The sequence below is a fragment of the Marmota marmota genome, unplaced genomic scaffold (genome assembly GCF_001458135.2).
Source record: "Marmota marmota marmota unplaced genomic scaffold, marMar, whole genome shotgun sequence".
Lineage (NCBI taxonomy): Eukaryota > Metazoa > Chordata > Mammalia > Rodentia > Sciuridae > Marmota > Marmota marmota.
Window position 1 is genome coordinate 25,502,746 of NW_026000057.1, and position 19,293 is coordinate 25,522,038.

Below are 19,293 nucleotides of genomic sequence, written 5' to 3' on the forward strand. Positions count from 1 at the left end.
TGTTTTCTCCAAAACTTTTTACTTTGTCTTTTACCTGGGATATTTTTTTATTTCGTCTTTCATTATTTTCATAATGCCTATGCTCTGTGAAATAAATTTTAAGTACTTATTATTCCTATATTTGGATCATTTCAGAAATCAGCCAAAATATAATACAGAAAAAAATTGGTGATTAACAATATCTAAAATTTTTAAAATTTCGATATCCTAATTTTCTGAGGAACGACAATTTCAAATTGATGAAAAGCTCAGATATATGATATGTGAGGGAAATTTGATCATTCTGTCCTTTTTATTGGTCAAATTAGTAGCATTTCATTATAGGTGCTATAGAAATGATCAAAGCTAGAATATCTTAAAAGTGCTTACATATATATATATACAGGGAAATGTTACAAAATCAAAGTTCATAAATAAGAAAATGACAGTTTCTAAAAACTAAAGGCATCCTTCTTAGAACAAAAATTTGTTTATCTCCATTATCATGTAGGGAAAGTATAGTATAGTTTCCAAGAACTCTGAAATTTTCCAATATAGCGATGTGTGCATAGATTTTTTTTTTTTTTAGTTGTTGATAGACCTTTATTTTATTTGTTTATATACAGTGCTAAGATTCAAACCCAGTGCCTCACACATGCCAGGCAAGTGCGCTACTGTTGAGCCATAGCTCCAGACCCTTTGCATAGATTTTTGATTCTCTACCAAATCAGATATCTTTGTAGGAGTTTTCTGTGATATTTTTTGTTCAAATTAACTGCCTTTTTAAACACTTACTAATGAATTCCTTCCAACTGATTAATAATTTTTAATTAGACTGGTAGATTTTATGGACTACTCTTCTACCTGTAGTTCATAAGCTATATGGAGGACCCCTTCACATCTTAGAATAAAATTTTTCATTTTATATTCTTCAGAATCACCTGTTTTTAGTTTACCTAATTTGCACCACGCTGTACTATCTTTCTTTGGGGGACCATTTTCCACAAAGAAATAAGCATTTTTCTATCTCCCTCTATGTGCCCCCCCCCACACCTTTTCTCTTATTCACACATATACACACACACATTTTTATTTCGTGAAAGTTATTTAGGTAATCAGTTAGCATTGAACCTCAAAGTACATATGGAGCTTCAAAAAGTAGATTACAACCCAGAATTCAAATACCAATTTCAATTTAGAATGGATTGAGTATCTGTAAAACAAAATCACTCAGATTCTAGTAAGGTAGATTTTCATGTTGTATAATACTATACTATATTGTGAAAAGTGAATAATTTCTAAAGGAATATGTTTTTATTGTTTAGAAATCAGCAGATGAGCAGAGTATATATGAAAAGGAGAGAATAGCACATGCAAAACAGATTATAAAGCCATTTATTCTCAGAAGAGTGAAAGAAGAGGTAACTCTTTTATCTTCATGTTTTTGGTTATGGTGTTTAAATTCACTTTTCTTCTTTATTAGAAAGATCATTTTAACTTATTTTTCTTTCTCAGGTTCTCAAGCAACTACCCCCTAAGAAAGATCAAATTGAATTGTGTGCAATGTCAGAGAAACAGGAGCAACTCTACTTGGGTCTTTTCAACAGAATGAAAAAATCTATCAATAACATGGGTATAACCTGACTTTCAGAGTTTTATATGAAAAATAATCTTGTGTTAGGGCTATGTTTTGTCTAATCATATGATAAAAGGGATTTGGTCATTTTTAAAATTAGTTGGAATTTGAAGAAATAATTTTAAAACTTGTTAAGATAGAGATACTTCAACAAACAGCTATCAGCTTTTTTTTTTTTTTTTAATGTCTACTCTTTGGATCACAGAGAAAAATACAGAAATGTGCAATGTCATGATGCAATTGAGAAAAATGGCCAATCATCCTTTATTACATCGCCAATATTACACAGCCGAAAAACTCAAGGAAATGTCTCAGCTTATGCTAAAGGTAAGAATTTTGTTTTATGCTTAATACTGAGCATTCACTATTAAATAGTTATGAAGTTGTTAAGACTAAAAAACCCATTGAGCGTGCAAATTCTTTACCCATGTTATTTTTGAAAACTGAGCTACATCTCTAGTTTTTTTATTTTTTATTTTTTTTTTGAGACATGGTCTTGCTATGTTGACAAGCTGAGCTCAAACTAGAGATCCTCCTTCCTTAACCTACCAAGTAGCTGGGATTACAGGCATGAGCCACCATACCTAGCCACATTTTTTTTTAAAATTTTTTTTTCTTTTACTTCCTCCTCTCTTCAGTGCTGGGCATCGAACACAGGGCCTTGTGCATGCTAGGCAAGCACTCTCCCAGTGAGCTACATACCCAACCTGAAAAACATTTTTGTTGTTGTTGATACTGGGGATTGAACCCAGAGGTGCTTGACCACTGAGCTGCATTCCTAGCCCTCCTCCCCATTTTTTCTGAGACAGTCTCCTTGACTTCCTTAAAGCCTTGCAAAGTTGCTGAGGTTAGCCTTAAATTTGAGATCATTCTTGCCTCAGCCTCCCAAGTTGCTGGAATTACAGGCATGTGCCACCATGCCCAACTGGAAAACAATTTTTAAGACAAAATTAAAGACTATTTGAGAGAGAAAAGAGCCACAGAACGATACTCTAGATCGGGGTTCAGCAAACTACGTCTTTATAGGGTAGTGACCGTCTTTTAAAATAAAGTTCTATTATAACACAGTCATGTGCAGTTATTTGTGTATTCTAAGACTGCTTTCTCAGTACAGGGGCAAAGTTGCAACACAATCATCTTGTCGGGGAAACCTAAAATACTTACACCTGGACTTTTACATGAAAAATATTCCTTTTCCTGACCTAGGGCTTTCCGTATTGCTTCTTTCTTTTCTTTAAACAAAGTATTACTTCATATTTTACATCTTGGTTAGTGAAACAGTTTTCCTGTTTACTTTCCTCATTTTAATTTTTTTTTTTTTGGTTTTGCTCTTTATTTTTGCATCATTCTTGCTAAGGTCTTATTCTTATTTCTCCTTACAGATCTTAGTGTTGAACACAACTTATTTAATTTAATTTCTTATGCTATTTTAAACTTACTATGGAAAACTTCAAACATGTAAAAGGAAAAGGAAACATGTAATGAAACCCTCTGCCTGTGTAATCTCCATCCATTTTCTAGTTAGCATTTGGTAATGACACTACTTTTGTTTCATCTGTACTCCCTAAACCCTTCCCCAGGATTATTTTGTACTAACTTCTAGACATTCCATCTGTAACTTAAAAGATAATAATTAACTTTATTATTATTATTATTATTAAACCTGTTACATTAAGTTGTTTTATGATTGATTTTTTTCCAGATGTGAAGAATTTTAATTAAAGTATTCTGATCATATTATAAATTTCTCTCATTTTGAAGTATATTGTGTTTTGTTGTGTTTTATTTTAAAAGGAACCTACACATTGTGAGGCTAACCCTGACCTGATCTTTGAAGACATGGAAGTTATGACAGACTTTGAACTACATGTACTTTGTAAACAGTATCGGCACATTAATAATTTCCAGTTAGACATGGATTTGATTTTAGATTCTGGAAAATTCCGAGTTTTAGGATGCATCTTATCTGAATTGAAGCAGAAGGTATTAAAAAAGAATAATACTCCTTTTGTACTTTCTGAGTTAATTTAACTTCATAAAGCAGTTCTGGCATGATTTGATGCTCTTGAAGCTTTAGTCTTGTCAGTTCTACCTTCTCTTAGAACCTAGTGTTTGAATTTTCTTGACAAATTTGAGCATATCTTTTTCTGATTACATTCTTTCCTTGTGCAATCTCAGAACAATAAGATTTAGACTGTATCTTTATTAGTATTTTTAAAGAAATAATCCTAATCATTATTATTTCATAAGTAACCATTTGTGTGATTGTTTCAAAATTAGTATTTTGAAGGTGCCGCTTGTTAAACAATTATTTAGGTAATACTGTAGTTTATGTGTGAAATAGCTTAAATTTCTAAGGTTACCATCCAAATAGAATTTACAAATTTTATTAATATTTTTTTACAAGAAATAATCATTGTACTTAAAATACAGAGTCAAATTTTAGCTCTTGACATGTAGAAGTTGAGGCAATTTATTTACATATAAGTTAAAATAAAATTTTATCTCAAGTATTATTACTTAATTTTTATTAAAGAAGTAATTGGTCAACAAGGTACAATAGCACACCTACAATCCCAATAATTTAAGAGGCTGAGGCAGGAGGATCACGTTTGAGGCCAGTCTCAGCAATTTAATGAGGCCTTAAGCAACTTAGTGAGACCTTATCTCAAGGTAAAAAATACAGAGAGCTGGGGATGTAGCTCAGTGGTAAAGTGCCCTGGATTCAATTCCCAATACCAAAAGGAAAAAAAGTAGTAGTAATGGGTCATTACATATTTTGAAATCTTTGTGAAGTTGTCAACATGATATAAAAGTAATGGTAACACTCTTGATTTTTAGACATATCAAGGCTTTCTTCTTGGTTCTTTAAAAAAAAAAAATTTGGTGTGTGTGTGTGTATGTGTATGTGTGTGTGTTGCTGGGGAACAAACCCAGGGCCTCACACATGTTAAGGAAGCGCTCTACCACTGAGCTACATGCCTGGCATCCTATAGCAAGGCTTTGAGTAGTATAGTGATTGTATTTTCCTGTTTCTAACCCATGCATATATTTTTGCAGGGTAATCGAGTTGTATTATTTAGCCAGTTTACCATGATGCTGGACATTTTAGAGGTTCTGTTAAAACATCATCAGCATAGGTACCTCAGATTAGATGGAAAGACTCAGATTTCTGAAAGGTTGGTATAATTTATTTTATTTTCAAACCTTTGCTCATTTATTATGTGTTTGTTAGAATTTTAAATGTCTAGAGTATTTGGTAGAATTTTGTTGCTTTGAGTCTTATGTTGGTTATCACAAATCATTGCCTTAAAAGCAAATATCCTTTTTTTTTTGTCTTAATTGCATACAAATATATTTTGAAACAGCTACAAGAATTGTATATTTTTTAGAATTTCCCCCTTTAAAAATTATTCAAGTTTAAAATCACCTTATCTTTAGTCAACATTCTTTTTTTAAAGTCAGGCTCCTCATGATTCAAGGTTAAAGGTTTTTTTGTTGCTGTTCTAATACTCAAGGGTTTAAAAAAAAAACAATGAATGCTTTTTCTTGTGTATATAAATTGCAGTATACATCTTGATTTATTTGTATTTGCCGGAATGATTTTTTTTTCTCCCCTGCATTACAGTAAGGGTAAACATTATGCCAAAAGGAATGCACTGATAATAGTTTGATCTTGTGGGCCTTGGTTCATCAGATGTATTGCTGTCTACCGGTAGCAGCTGACAAACTTCTAAGAGAATTAAAGATTGCATATAAAGTATATTGAGTAGAAGTCTTCAAAGGACAAAATAGACCTTTACAAATTAATCAAATCTGAATGGATGAATTAAAATAATAGTTGGGAGAGTGATAATATAGAAAAGAATTTGTTGAATTGGGAAGGTGCTTCATTGTTACAAGTTCCAGAAAAGTAATTATAATGCTAAGAGCGTCTATTTACACTTCTGATTTCTTTTCCAGTGATGTGATGGTTTTTCAGTTTTAATTATATTATATGCCTTTTAATGAGACTTAACCTAATATATTTATCTTATAGGATTCATCTAATTGATGAGTTTAATACCGATATGGATATCTTTGTGTTTCTGTTGTCAACAAAAGCTGGTGGATTAGGAATAAATTTGACTTCAGCAAATGTTGTTATACTTCATGATATTGATTGTAATCCCTACAATGACAAACAAGCAGAAGATAGGTGCCATAGAGTTGGCCAGACTAAGTAAGTATTTTCAGTTGAAATTCATTTTTAATCAAATGCCTTTTTAATTGGTGTAGAATATGTTACATGGCTACTGATGTCTTTTTACCAGCAGTGTCGAATATGAGCTCTACTATATATATATATATATATATATATATATATATAATATATCCTATTCATTTAACTGCACCCTCTCATGAAATAGTTCTACCATTCATGAAGTTATTATCAATGGTCTAGCCACTTGGCACATGCTACCAATAATAATTTGTATATATTATTGCTACCCTTGTAGGGACAGGGTCTCACTGAGTTGCTTAGGGCTTCGCTAATTTGCTGAGGCTGGCTTTGAACTTGGAATCCTCCTGCCTCAGCCCCTGAGTCACTGGGATTACAGGCTTATGTGCGTACCACTGTACCCAGCTTCAACTGTACTTTCATATGTAAACAGCATTCAATGTCTTTGTCAAGTATTTTACTATATTTACAAAAGACATTGGTATATTCATTGATAGACCAAATATTTATCAGTGTCTATTGTAGAGGCTTGTTCCTTATTATACTGCCTTACTGTACAGAATTATTTCTTGGGACCTGATAAGCAAAACATGTTTCTTTTTGAAAGTATAATTTCTATCTGAACACATAACTGTTGTAATATACTTTTATGTGAAAGTTTTAGAGTGCCTATATCTTTATCTTCTTTTGGATCAATAGGAGAGTATGCCTAGAAGTTTACATGCTCAGATAGTGTTATCTCAGATAGTTTGAATTTAAAAAGAAGTTTAAATTTAGAGATATTTGTCATAATTTTCAAATTATTATTATTGAACTTAGATATAGTTTACATAATATCTAATTCAGTAACCAATGAACATGTCTTGTATTTGTTTTAGAGAAGTACTAGTTATAAAATTAATAAGCCAAGGGACAATTGAAGAATCTATGCTAAAAATTAACCAACAGAAATTGAAACTAGAACAAGATATGACCACAGTAGATGAAGGTAAGATGATTGTAAGCAGAATATTCAATATTTATTAAAATATATATTATTCTTGCATTGGAATAATAAAGGTATACTGAGCTCTTGTTTAGTATGTAGTTTGGGAAGTAAAGTAGGAGAAGTAAACATATTGATCTCAAAAGTTCTATAGTAATTAAGTTCTATTTTGCTAGAATTGAAGTGTTTATGTCTTTCATCCTCATCTTATTTTTGATACTGGAATAGCTGAGAAATAAAACCAGAAATCCAAACTCAGTTTTATCTGCAATTTTATAATTTGTTCACTAGAAAGAACCTTTGATATTATGACTTCTCTTCACACTACCCTTTGAAAAGGATAATTTTAAAGTTTTATAAATTTAAGTTTTTTACTTAATGTATATATTTTTTAAAAAAATACATTCTCACAGTTTAAAATTCAGAAAGTATATATGGGTAAAAAAGAGCCTCCTTCTTGCCTCATCATCCTGCTTCCTTATAAATGTGATGAAGGTTGGTAACCCCCCCGCCCGCCCCCGCTTTTTTGAGTATGTTACAAGCTATTTGATGAATATAGAAATAAAAAAGTATACCTAGGCCTGCACTAATGAATATGATTGCTGTTCATTAATTAAAATTTTAAAAATAAAAAAGTATATTCTTTTTGCATAACTTGGCATATACTTTTCTGTACCTTGTTTTTCTAAATGTTAAATATAATTGGAAATAAGCAGTTTTTCATTATTATAATAAGACATTCCAAATACTGATAATGGTTCATGCCAGTTCAGCAAACTTCAATTGAATATTTGTTATAACCCAGTAGTGTGTTAGTTTCTATTTACTATGTAGAGATTAGTGCATTTTAATCTTTTTTCAGAGAAATAGAATTTTGTATGATCAAATTAATACTTGTCCTACTTGCATATCATTTATTTTAGGTTGCTCTGGGAGCTTGGGGATGGGGGCATTAGAAAACATTTGAGAAAAGGAACTACTGAATTATGCCTTTAAGAGTGAGGATAATGAGTATGATTATCATTTGAACTATTAGCATCATTACTATGATTTGGATGTAGCAACTTGCTGATTTCGGGTTATCTGACAAATACAATAGCATTGACACATAAAGTAGATTCCATTAGGTCAATGTATTTCCCTGATTATTTTTGTTAGGGCAGCTTTTTAAATTTAGTACAACAGTTAAATTCTCTCTCAGTAGTATAGCAAATACCCAGATATGTGGATTTAATTCTAGCAATAAGTTTTGAAATAGAACCATACTAAGTAATTATTTAGGGATTTAACTGTCTTTGATTATAGGTCTTTACTCGTGGGCTAGTTCATTTCACCAGAGGGCTATTCTCCAATCTCTTAGGAAGTGACAATGGTGAGGAAAGGTAGAATGAGCCAACTTAATGCATTCTCAGAGCTGAGAGGAAGGGAGAAGGGAGGGTTGTCTTCTTATTAAACAGTTAATTTTACTGTTGCGGTGCAGCTTCACTTATCTCTGTTGTCCCAAGTCCAGAGTTCCTCAGATTCAAATTCTTCTAAGAACAAACCTTCAGTTTCGTACCTCATGGGTAAATGGCTGGATCTGTTGGGCAAGCTTTGGATGTCTTACCCCCTTACCCTGTTTTTAGCTTCATCTGGTTTCCCATCACCCCCATTTCATGAGTTTTGAGGGTGGAGATTTGGGGTTAGAAGAAGCTTTGCATTTCCTCCCTTCAAACCCTTCAACTTTTGCTTTGTGTAATTTGCTAAAAGCAAGTTTCTATTCTTCCCATCTGCTTTTCGTTTCCAAAATTTGTTGACAGCACTCTTTCTGTTTTCTTTTTTGTTTCATTCCACCTATCACATGCTTTTTTCCCCATGGTATTTAGGTGATATTTCAGGTGAGAGCAGAGGGAATGTTTATTTAATCACTTCCAGTTACTTGCTTTTATTATAAATTCGATGAGTCTAAAATCTGGCCTGTTTTTCTCTTCAGATGTCTGTTAGAATAGCAACTTATTTCAGCTATTTCAGGCCATTGACTTTATAAAGTTTAGGTATGAAGAAACCAACCACCCTGCACCCTTAACACTCTTTCCTTCTATAGGAGGTTTTCACCCTTTGTCTTGTTAAAGCTATTTTGTGTGTTTTTCCTAACTCATAGACTAAAGATAGAATTTCTTTCATTTACTTTATTAATTCTAATAATTTTTGTCTTCACCTGTGTATCTGGTTTCATTTTAAATTATTTTGACCCTGAATTGAGGAAAGTGCATATATACCCTTCCTTTCATCTCTTAACAGTGAGGTCCCTTTTCTCTGTAAACAAAAGGTACATTTGTAATTGTATGTGTAATCTGTATACCCTTGTGTGAAGTTGTGAAAGGTCAGATAATGACCCTGATTTCTTTCAAATATGCTTATTAGATTTTGTTTCTAGAGCTTGCCTTAGTAGTTCCCAAAGTGCATTCTTTGGATCAGCAGCGGAAGCAGCATCACTTGGATTTTTTGTTTTTTTGTTTGAGTGGAGGAGTGCTAGGATTGAACTCAGGGCCTTGTGCATGCTAGGCAAACAACAAACAGAGCTGTATCCCCAGCATCACCTGGGATATTGCCAATTCATATGCATATTCCCAAGTCCCATCCTATACTTAGAAACTCTGGAAATGAAGCCCAATAGTCAATAGTGTAGGGCTGGGGTTGTGGCTCAGTGGTAGAGCACCTGCCTAGCACATGGGAGGCACTGAATTCAATCCTCAGCATCACATAAAAATAAATAAAGTAAAATAGAATAAAAGTATTGTGTCCATTTACAATTAAGAATTTTTTAAAAATAGTCAATGGTATATCAAGCCTTTCAGGTAATTCTACTGTATGCTAATTGGAGAACCACTAATTTAAAAGATTTTTTTTCTTTTAAGAAAGTGTTTAATTATATTCAAAAATTTTTGACCTTTTTAAATTTTTTATTATAGAAAATTTCATAAAACAATATTGAAAGCATACATGAAGATATAGTTTCTTAACAGTTTTGATATTTGTAGTTTGCTTCATCTACCTTTTCTACCTTCTGAACCATTATAAAATCAGTTATAAACACAGCAGTTTAATCTCAGGATTTCTGCAAATTCCTCTTAAGTTGTCACAATACCATTTTTCTGTGAAATACTAGTCAACAGTGATTTCCAGATTCTATCATATATTATCCACATCTGATTTTCTCCTAGTAACTTTAAAAAAAAAAAAAAAAAAAACAGAATCCAAAGTTCACACTTTGTATTTTGTTACACTATGTACTTAGTATCTTTAAATTTTTAGAAGAGTCTCCTTTCTTTCTCTTCGTGGATTTCTGCTAGGATTCTATCAATTAATTTCAGATAAATATCATTTTGTTTTCATGGGCAATTTTCAAGTCTCTGGATGAACTTGGAAGAAAGGAAGCAGGAATATGGGTGAATTCTGAGTTTATATGTGAGAAGTACCATGTGCTATATAAATTAGACATGATAAAGACTGTTTTTATATTTATATATCTTTATGTATCTATATATCAAAACAGAAACATAACCTTAGGTTATTATGTTGGTAATATATAGAGAGGAGCTAGCCCATATGTATGTGTCGGTTAGCTAAGGTTTTTAATGGAATGGCACTGAAGCAAACTGAGCATTGAAAGATGAATAGCAGTTTACCAAAGGAAAAAAATGATGTAAACCCTTCTACTGAGGAGGCTGAGGCTGGAGGATTGCAAGTTGGAGGCCATTGTGAGTAAATTAGCAATACCCTGTGTCAAAATTAAAAATAAAAAGAACTGGGGATGTAGCTCAATGGTAGAAAGCCTCTGGGTTCAATCCACAGTTCCACAAAATAATAATAATAACAACAAATGAATGAAAGAAAAATAGAATGTATGTTATAAGATGTTTATATAAAGCTTTCAATGCCACTTTCTGACCTGCAGGTGATGAAGGGAGCATGCCAGCAGATATAGCCACATTATTAAAAACGTCCATGGGCCTGTGAAGTAAGAATTTTGAATTCCTAATTGATGAGGAAATATCAACTTGGTGCACTCAAGGACATTTACATTATGATGACCATGGGGTTTATGAACATTTGTAACTTTTTATAATTTCCATATTGCATTTCTCATAGGTATGGACAACTTTTTTGCCACTAACTGAATTCTCCAGATACTCACCTGAATTTTCATAAAAAGCCACAAAATGTAGTCCTGAAAATATTGAATCATCATTTTACAAAGCAGTTTTCTGAATGGGGATTAGTTGGTGATTGTTTGTAACAAATATGCTAATGCTTTAGAAATGTCAGTATTTTTGTAATTATTTCTACCTCCAAATATATATATATTGTCTTTCACTGGATAATGTGTGTAGATTTTTACATGTGCCTTATTTGACAATGTTTATGTCTAGTTTTTGCCTGTCTCATTTGAAGTTCTTTTTTATTATGTTAGTTTAAAGAATACAGCTGTATAGGTTATATAGCTTTCATTTTATTGCTATTTGAAGCAGATGTTCACCAATGTCAACAAGAACTCAACCTGAATTTAAAGGTGGCATTCCATATACTAATATCCCCCAGGTCCTATCAGTACTTCTGTTAAAACAAATTTGTTTGGCTAGGCACTAAGTTGTTTTCCAGTGAATAGTAACTAAAGAAGCCCTAATCTTGCTCCATGGATTAATTCCTTCTGTTCATCTCCCAACCGCACTAATTGTGCTTATTAACTCCGCTTATTCTTGTGCATGTTTTCATTGATTTCCCTTCCTGGCTTTTGCTTCTCTTGAAACTGTTGCCCAGTCACTTCTGCTCCAGTTCTCTTCCTCTTTAAATAGTTTCTTCCTGCCATATCTCCACATATCAGCAAAATGTTGGTGACATTTTTCTTGCCTGGCAGAACAGATTAACCTTAAAGCTATTTTACTTTAAAGAAGACTGGATGTGACTTTATTTAAGGCAGCATTAGGTACTGCATGGAAATAGGTTATTAACTTTAAACTCTTATCAAAATATAATTTATCAGTTTCCAGAATTTCCAGCACAGGACCGTCTGAAGAGAGCCATTGTTCAATTCCAATTCAGTGTGGGTGACAAAGTGAAATTTAGAAGAAGTTGTCTATTTGATATTTAACTCTTTATTAAATCTTTCTTTAAATTTTTGCCTGTCAGTCTATATTGCTGTTTTTATTATACATCAGTTTCTTTGTATAACTTGTGAGTTTCATGTGTTTTGTTTTTATTATGTAAATATCATTATAAATAAACTTATTTATAAATCAAAGATTTGTTAATTATTGGAGATCATACTTTTCAATATATCCTAACTTGCTAAAATGCTAGGTAAACCCTTTGGATTTAGTTGAATAAAACTCTTATAGTCATTCTTTAGATATTACGGACTCTGAAAACTTGTGATTTAGTAGACTTACTCAGTCTTGAAGGTGTATTGAATATACTGAATATATTTTAGCATTATAGGGCTAAAAGGAATCTACAAATGTTAATACTACCTCCTCCTGCATCACAGTACCCAAATCATTTAGTCCAGTTGTTGAGAATATTACATTTTAAAGTCTTATAATGCATTTCTCATAATTTTTCTGTATTAATGTGTCTTCAGCAATTGACTGTTTTATTGTAGTAGTAGTAGTAGTGGTAGTAGTTGTTGTTATTGTTGTTATATCCATATTTTTATCCCTAATGAAATGTAGTTGGGTTCTCCCTGTAATGTTTTATTATGTTTTGGGCTTAATAAAAATATTTGTGATCCTAATTTGTATTTTCACACCCTTTTTCACAGTTTCTAACCCTTTGACTTTACCTTTAAAAATATATATAATATTGAGCACAAATGAAATCATCTTATGTTCTTAATATTATCTTGTCTGCCAATAAACTGAGATTTATTACTTAGGATGTATTCTCAATTGTCCCTTTATTGGGGTCACATAAGTTAACATCATAATGCATCATCTGAGTAAATGATATCAGAGTAGTATCTTTTTTTTGGTACAGGAGATTGAACCCAGGGGCACTCGATCACTGAGCTACATCCCCAGCCCTATTTTGCATTTTATTTAGAGACAGGGTCCCGCTGAGTTGCTTAGTGCCTCACCATTGCTGAGGCTGGCTTTGAACTCGAGATCCTCCTGTCTCAGCCTCCCCAGCCACTGGTATTACAGGAGTGCATCATCATGCCCGGTCAGAGAAGTATCTTGACCAAATGAAACAACCATTTTTTAAATACAGGTCACACAAAATGTGCCTCAAGTGTTTTCATGATTAGTTGGGCCCCCATAGACTTACAAGTTGATGGCAATAGATGCATATATATTGATATATTACTTTTTGTACTAGTTAGTATTATTTAACAGTGAAGAGGGATATCAGATTTGGTTTTCATGTGGGCAACCCCTAAGTAGCCCATAAATAATGGAATTGATTTTTTTAACTTTTTATTCTTTTTAATTATGCATGATAGTAGAATGTGTTTTGGCATATCATACATACATGGAGTATAATTTCTCATTTTTGTGGTTGTATATGATGTGGAGTTATGTCTTGCATTCATATATAGACAAAGGAAAGTTATTCCAATTCATTCTATTGTCTTTCCCATTCCCATCTCCTCTCCCTACCCATAAACAGCCCCCCCCCCCCAATCCAATCTGGTGAACCTTCACTCCCCCTACCCATCTATTGTGAGTCAGCATCCACATATCAGAGAGAACATTCAATCTTTGGCTTCGGAGGATTGGCTTATTTCACTTAGTAGAAGAGTCCAGTTCCATTCATTTACTGCCTGATGCCATAATTTCATTCTTTATGGCTGAGTAATATTCCATTGTATATATGTACCACAATTTCTTTATCTATTCATCTGTTGAAGGACACCTTGTTGGTTCTATAGCTGAGCTATTGTGAATTGAGCTGCTGTAAACATTGATGTGGCTGTGTTACTATATTATACTGNAATTCTTTTTCAAGAATATGACCTGAAAGATGAAAGTCATGGCAGAGGTGGGAGGGAGTTTGTGAATTATCTGGTAGATTGATAGACCTGTCTTATCTCATGGAAAGATGGCAGTGAACATGAAAACCTCAGGATGGCACATATCAGCTAGAGTTTGGTTTGGGGCCTCCTTTGGATCCAGTCCGCAATTGCAGGAATGGCTTGGACTTTCTTCTGCAATGTCAGTAGCCTGGGATGGGCATCCAACAAGTCAGGTTTGAGGACCAAAAGTGTAGTACTGCAAATGTCCCAGTAGAAATCTGCCCAAGTTACCTAGTTAAAGGAAACAAAACTATTTTCTTTTGAACATAAAGGCACAACTTTATCAGCATTCCAAAATTAATTTCTTAACCTAAAATTTCTTTTTAATCCAAAACAACTTGTTTGTTATTATGAAAGATGAATGTAGAAACTTGAAAAATGACATAATACCGTATTCCTAACACCCAGGGGCCACTACTGTTAATACCTTAATGTGTAAGATATTTTTCCATACAGATAAATAAATTTTACTAAAGTGATACTGCAATACATGCTATTTTGTACCCTGGTCCTATTTCTACCTCTCTAACAATACATCCTCATCTGCTACCTAATTCATATTTTTTTCATCTGTTCCAAAAATGTCCTTTACAGGACAAAGCAGGATCCCTTCCAGAATATATACATTTCATCTGGTTATGACCTTTAACTCTCCTAATTCAGAACAATACCCCTTATTTCATGGCATCAAATTATTGAAGATTGTACACTCACCCTGCAGATGTCCTACCTTCAGGATCGGTGTGACTATCTCATTTATCTTGTTCCTTTATATTTTAAAGCATAAAGGAACAGGGTGGAAGTTATTCCTAGAGAGTCTATAGTTTCAAGGGAAATATATATATATATATATTTGCTAAAATACATTACATTTTATCACTTCAGTAGAAATATAGATAGGTATCTATTAATGGAGTGCTAAGATTAAACACTGGAATGGGTTGATAAATATCCTAGTCCTACTCAAGTGCAGCTTGGTGGTTTTTTCCTTTGTGAGTAGAGATTAATCTACATGTTACTTTGGTTCTGTATGAAAACTAAAGTTTAAATGCAGATTGTTGTGTGTGAATATGTGATTTCTGATGTTTCATGAATTTATTTAATAAACAGCTGTCAACCAAGAGACACTATTGGCTAAAGCATTCCAAGCTCAGCCAAGAAATATTTACTGAGCATCTACTGCCGAGGTCTACTAGGTACTAGGGATTAATTGGAGAGCAAAATGTGATGCAAGCCCTTCTCTAATGCAGCTTTTGTTTTAGAAAACAAGTATGCACATTGGTACAGGTAATAAAGTGAAGGGATTCTTGCTGGGTGTGGTGGCACACGCTTGTAATTCCAGCAACTCAGGAGGCTGAGGCAGGTGGATTGCAGGTTTGAAGCCAACCTCAGTAACTTAGCAAGGCTGTAAGCAACCTAAAAGATCTGGGGATATGGCTCAGTGGTGGAGAGCCCTTGGGTCTAATCCCTGGTAAAGTGACTTTTGGGTATCAGAGAAGTTCTTTAGAGGTCATTCAAACTAAGGCTTGAATGGTAAAAAGGGATCCAAATCGACCAAGCTTTCTAAGCAGAGAGAATGGGGAATGTAAAAGCTCTCAGGGGGGAATGTAACTTGTGTCTGTAGAACAGACACAAATGTGTTTGGAGCCCTGTAAAGAAGGGAGAGAGTGCTCAGAGAAGGGGTAAGGAGACCGTTTACAAAGGAATTTCAATAGAAAATAAATGTTAAATCTTTAGAAATATTCAGTGAATACAATAGGGAGAGGACCATTTTAGGAAAGGTCATAAGGGGAGTCAATGGGAAGAGCTATGTGACACAACCGAAAGCTGAGAATAAAGATGTAACAAGATTACTTACAATTCACCCCAAAGGGTGGAACAGGGCAGACACCAATCAGTGTCACCAGTACCACTAGTGCCGCAAGAAAGCGATCTGTCTTGTCTCCTAGAATGCTATCTCATTGAAGGGAGGGACATCTGCCTACCACAGCATCTGTCCCGGAGTTTAATGTTTGGGTAAGACTGCTTCTAAGTGGTGGTGTGTTCCGCTATTGGTAGGCTTAGAGTGTCAACTGTCACCTTTTGTGAAATCAGCATTTATTAATGGTCATTACTGAGGCCCATTAGTTCTTCAAGGGTTGGTCAGTAGTAATAATTTATTTCAATCTTTTATTTTTATTAATTGGAATATTATAGGGAAGAGAAACTTTGCCCAAATGATTTTTGTTACCTTGAGGTACAATTTGCTAGGATGGGGGGAATAACTGCTATGTTTCAAACTCCCACACTTTTTTGTTTGTTTGTTCTAACAGTTTCAGAAAAATAGTGTGGCTTCATGTCATCTTTTAAAAGTAAGCAATGAAGCTTTGTTTTTTGTTTTTTGGCTGTTGTTTGGTGTGTGTGTGTGTGTGTGTGTGTGTGTGTGTGTGTGTGTCCGTCTGTCCATTGTTAATATTCTTATTGAAGCTTAAATTTTCCACTTTTGGTTAGTGGGAAGTCTTCAAGTTGAATCCTGGGTCTTTTCAATGCAACTCCAATTATCTTTAGTTATTTTATTTGCTTCTAGCACAACAAGGTATTCCCAGCTCAGTTTTTATGTTTCTTGTCCCAAGTTGAGAACAAGACATTTCTCCAAGAAGCCCTGGTATTTAATAAACCAGAATCTGGATATGAGGGTGCTCAAGACTACTGGGTTTATCATAGTTGAAAAAAATGCTTTTTGTTTATCCTAAGATAACATCATGAGTTTATACTGTTATCTCTAGTTCAAATTCAGCAACAGAATATTTACTTAAACTCCCTGATTTTCCATCCCACACTGAAGATCCTGGTTCTCAGTAACATCAACATAACTTTTTATTTCTGTACCCAAAATATAGACATCATAATATCAGAAAAACAATATCAACATGCCTAGTACCACCAAAAGTTTACTGAAAATGGTGTGTGATTTTTATTTCTTGTTCTGAGAGAATGTGTCTTAATGTATAAACAAATTACTGTGTTTTACAAATGAAGGCATATCTTCACTAGTAGACTACAATATATATTCTCTGTGTACTCTGTGCCTCTATTTGATACAAGTAGGTTCATTTGTTCACTTAGGTTTTAACTTTTAAGATAGCTTTCTAAAATTATTGTTATATAAGTATATAAAATATTTCATGATTCCGAAGTCAAATATATTATGAAAAGGTTAATTTTTTTTTTCCTTGCAGTACTAGGGATCAAACCCAGGCCTTTGTACTTTCTAGGCAAGTGCTCTACCACTAGCCAAATGGCTAGCATTTGTCTCTGTTGTATAACCTATTTCTTCCCTTTTGGTGGGGAGGGATACTAGGAATTAGATCAAGGGGTACTTAACCACTAAGCCACATCCCCAGTCCTTTTTATTTTGTAATTTGAGACAGGGTCTTGCTAAGTTGCATAGGGCTTCACTAAATTTCTGAGGCTGGCTTTGAATTTACAATCCTTCATCAGCCTCCAAAGCCACTGGAATTATAGGTATGTGCCCTTCCTTCAATAAGGTTTTGGTTTTTCCTGTTATTTAAATATATTTGCTTATATTGTTAAAGATGTAAAACATACTTACATAGTTACCAATAAGCCACTCTTTGTCCCCTAAATATTTGTCCAAATCTTGCAAAAAATGAGGTGCATCATACGTGAGAATCTTATTAAACATCTGATCCTACAAGAGGGAAAAAATAAATTCATAAATTCATTTTATAAATAATAGGAAAAATAAATAATATGATTTTAAAAGGAGATAGTTTTTCTCATCTTTTTCTCCCACATGAATTCAGAAGGGAATAGAAGTAACTATGTTTTATTTTGTTCGTTCACATTTATGATATCATGGTGATTCAGATCTGTCTCTATATAATTTATCAATATTCATAAGCAATGTACAGTTGCCAAACTGATGATTTACAAACTGAAGATTGGAAAGCTTGTTATTTTTTACCTGTATTTTTATTGATGTATTATAATAGTGAAATTATTGTATAATCATACATGCACAGAATATAATATAATATAATTCGGTCCATATTCGGTCCCTAATATTGTTCAGAGTTTAAAAGAACAAAACAACAACAACAACAAAACAAACAAGAGTTAGTCCTTCTGTTTCCTGAACAGAATCTGTGAGGTGAGAGACAATAGGCCCCAAACCATGTGGCACTTCCCACATCTCAGCTCAGCTCAGCATCTGTGGGAAAGGTAATGGCCAACTTGGCTCTTCTAGAATGAAACAGGATGTAGCTGCTGGACAGCTTTCCAAAAACTGCTCTGTGCACACCTGGGAAATTCTGTTCTAAAGTTCATTGCCACAGTTTCAGGTACACCAATGCTGCATATATGCAGAGCCAAATAAAAATGTCATAGTATCTGCGTTAGTGACTTCCTTTAGCCTAAGTTCTCTTTACAAATTTGATGAATCATCTCAGTCTCAAAAATGTAAATTAGTAAACAATACAATAATTATTTTTTAAGATTCATTTTTAAGGGACAGTAATCAAAATATGTAAAGAAGATAAAGTATGATTATATGTCATTTTTCCCAGATGTAAACTTTTTAAAAGTGTTTCCTGATAAATCCTAATTGGCCACTCTTTTTTAAAAATTTTTAGTCATAGTTGGACACAATACCCGTATTTCATTTAATATTTTTATGTGGTGCTGAGGATTGAATCCACTGCCTTCAATGTGCTAGGAGAGTACTCTACCATTGAACTACAACTCCAGCCCTACAGCCACCTTACACACTTGTAGACTCGAAATTTTCTGCCTCCTCTTCTAGAAAGTTGTGAAGTGGGAGGTTTCTGCAAAGTTATTGTTAGGTATTCTAACAAATGGCTTTTTAGAGATATTGGAAAGCTTTGTATGTTTCTCCAAAGCATTGTTTTTAAACCCACATTACCAAAATCATTTAGTGTTGGAAGTGGACCATCAGAATTCTCTCAGTCCTGCTCATATTCATCCACACCCTGCCCTTCAGATGAGGAAACTCAAATATAGGCACACTGAATAATCAAAGTAATACAATAAATTCGAGGATTGTCATCATGATCAGTGTTCAGAGACATATTTTGCCTTCAAAGTTTTAAAATTGGAAATGTAATTTTTACAAATACTGAAACATTTATGATTATTGTATAGTTAGTGGATTTTTAAAAAGTACATATGGCAACAAGAATATTTTCACTGTCCATCTTAACAGCATCAATATTATTTTTGAAAATTTTACCTGACCAGCAGGTGGCAGCAATTGAACCCACTATAGAGAGAGGAGGAGGAAGTACAGAACTGCACTTTTCAATGTGTGTGTCAGGTCCAGTTTGTTAACTGGATAGCCTGTGGCTACTGGCAATGGTTCTGCGTCATGCTCTCCCTTCATAGAATTTACTCATGGA

At 33.5% G+C, this 19,293-nt stretch overlaps 2 protein-coding genes across 8 annotated transcripts in view; one reads left to right on the forward strand and one right to left on the reverse strand.

Moving 5' to 3' along the window:
• Window positions 1-12,595, forward strand: part of Smarcad1 (SWI/SNF-related, matrix-associated actin-dependent regulator of chromatin, subfamily a, containing DEAD/H box 1) — a 60,389-nt gene extending 47,794 nt beyond the window's left edge. For 2 of the 3 annotated variants that reach the window (XM_048813625.1, XM_048813626.1), the window contains 8 exons: window positions 1,305-1,400; window positions 1,495-1,612; window positions 1,821-1,942; window positions 3,410-3,598; window positions 4,676-4,794; window positions 5,655-5,837; window positions 6,716-6,825; window positions 10,760-12,595. In XM_048813625.1, the coding sequence (XP_048669582.1) occupies window positions 1,305-1,400; window positions 1,495-1,612; window positions 1,821-1,942; window positions 3,410-3,598; window positions 4,676-4,794; window positions 5,655-5,837; window positions 6,716-6,825; window positions 10,760-10,821 (999 nt within the window). In that variant the 3' untranslated portion in view covers window positions 10,822-12,595. The remainder of the gene's footprint in view (window positions 1-1,304; window positions 1,401-1,494; window positions 1,613-1,820; window positions 1,943-3,409; window positions 3,599-4,675; window positions 4,795-5,654; window positions 5,838-6,715; window positions 6,826-10,759) is intronic. The other variant, XM_048813624.1, reaches the window with a different exon arrangement.
• A 1,200-nt stretch (window positions 12,596-13,795) lies between these two features.
• Hpgds (hematopoietic prostaglandin D synthase) overlaps window positions 13,796-19,293 on the reverse strand; it is an 83,601-nt gene continuing 78,103 nt past the window's right edge. For all 5 annotated transcript variants that reach the window (XM_015484563.2, XM_048813628.1, XM_015484564.2 and 2 more), the window contains 2 exons: window positions 17,469-17,567; window positions 13,796-14,107 (listed from right to left, as the gene is read on the reverse strand). In XM_015484563.2, the coding sequence (XP_015340049.1) occupies window positions 13,943-14,107; window positions 17,469-17,567 (264 nt within the window). In that variant the 3' untranslated portion in view covers window positions 13,796-13,942. The remainder of the gene's footprint in view (window positions 14,108-17,468; window positions 17,568-19,293) is intronic.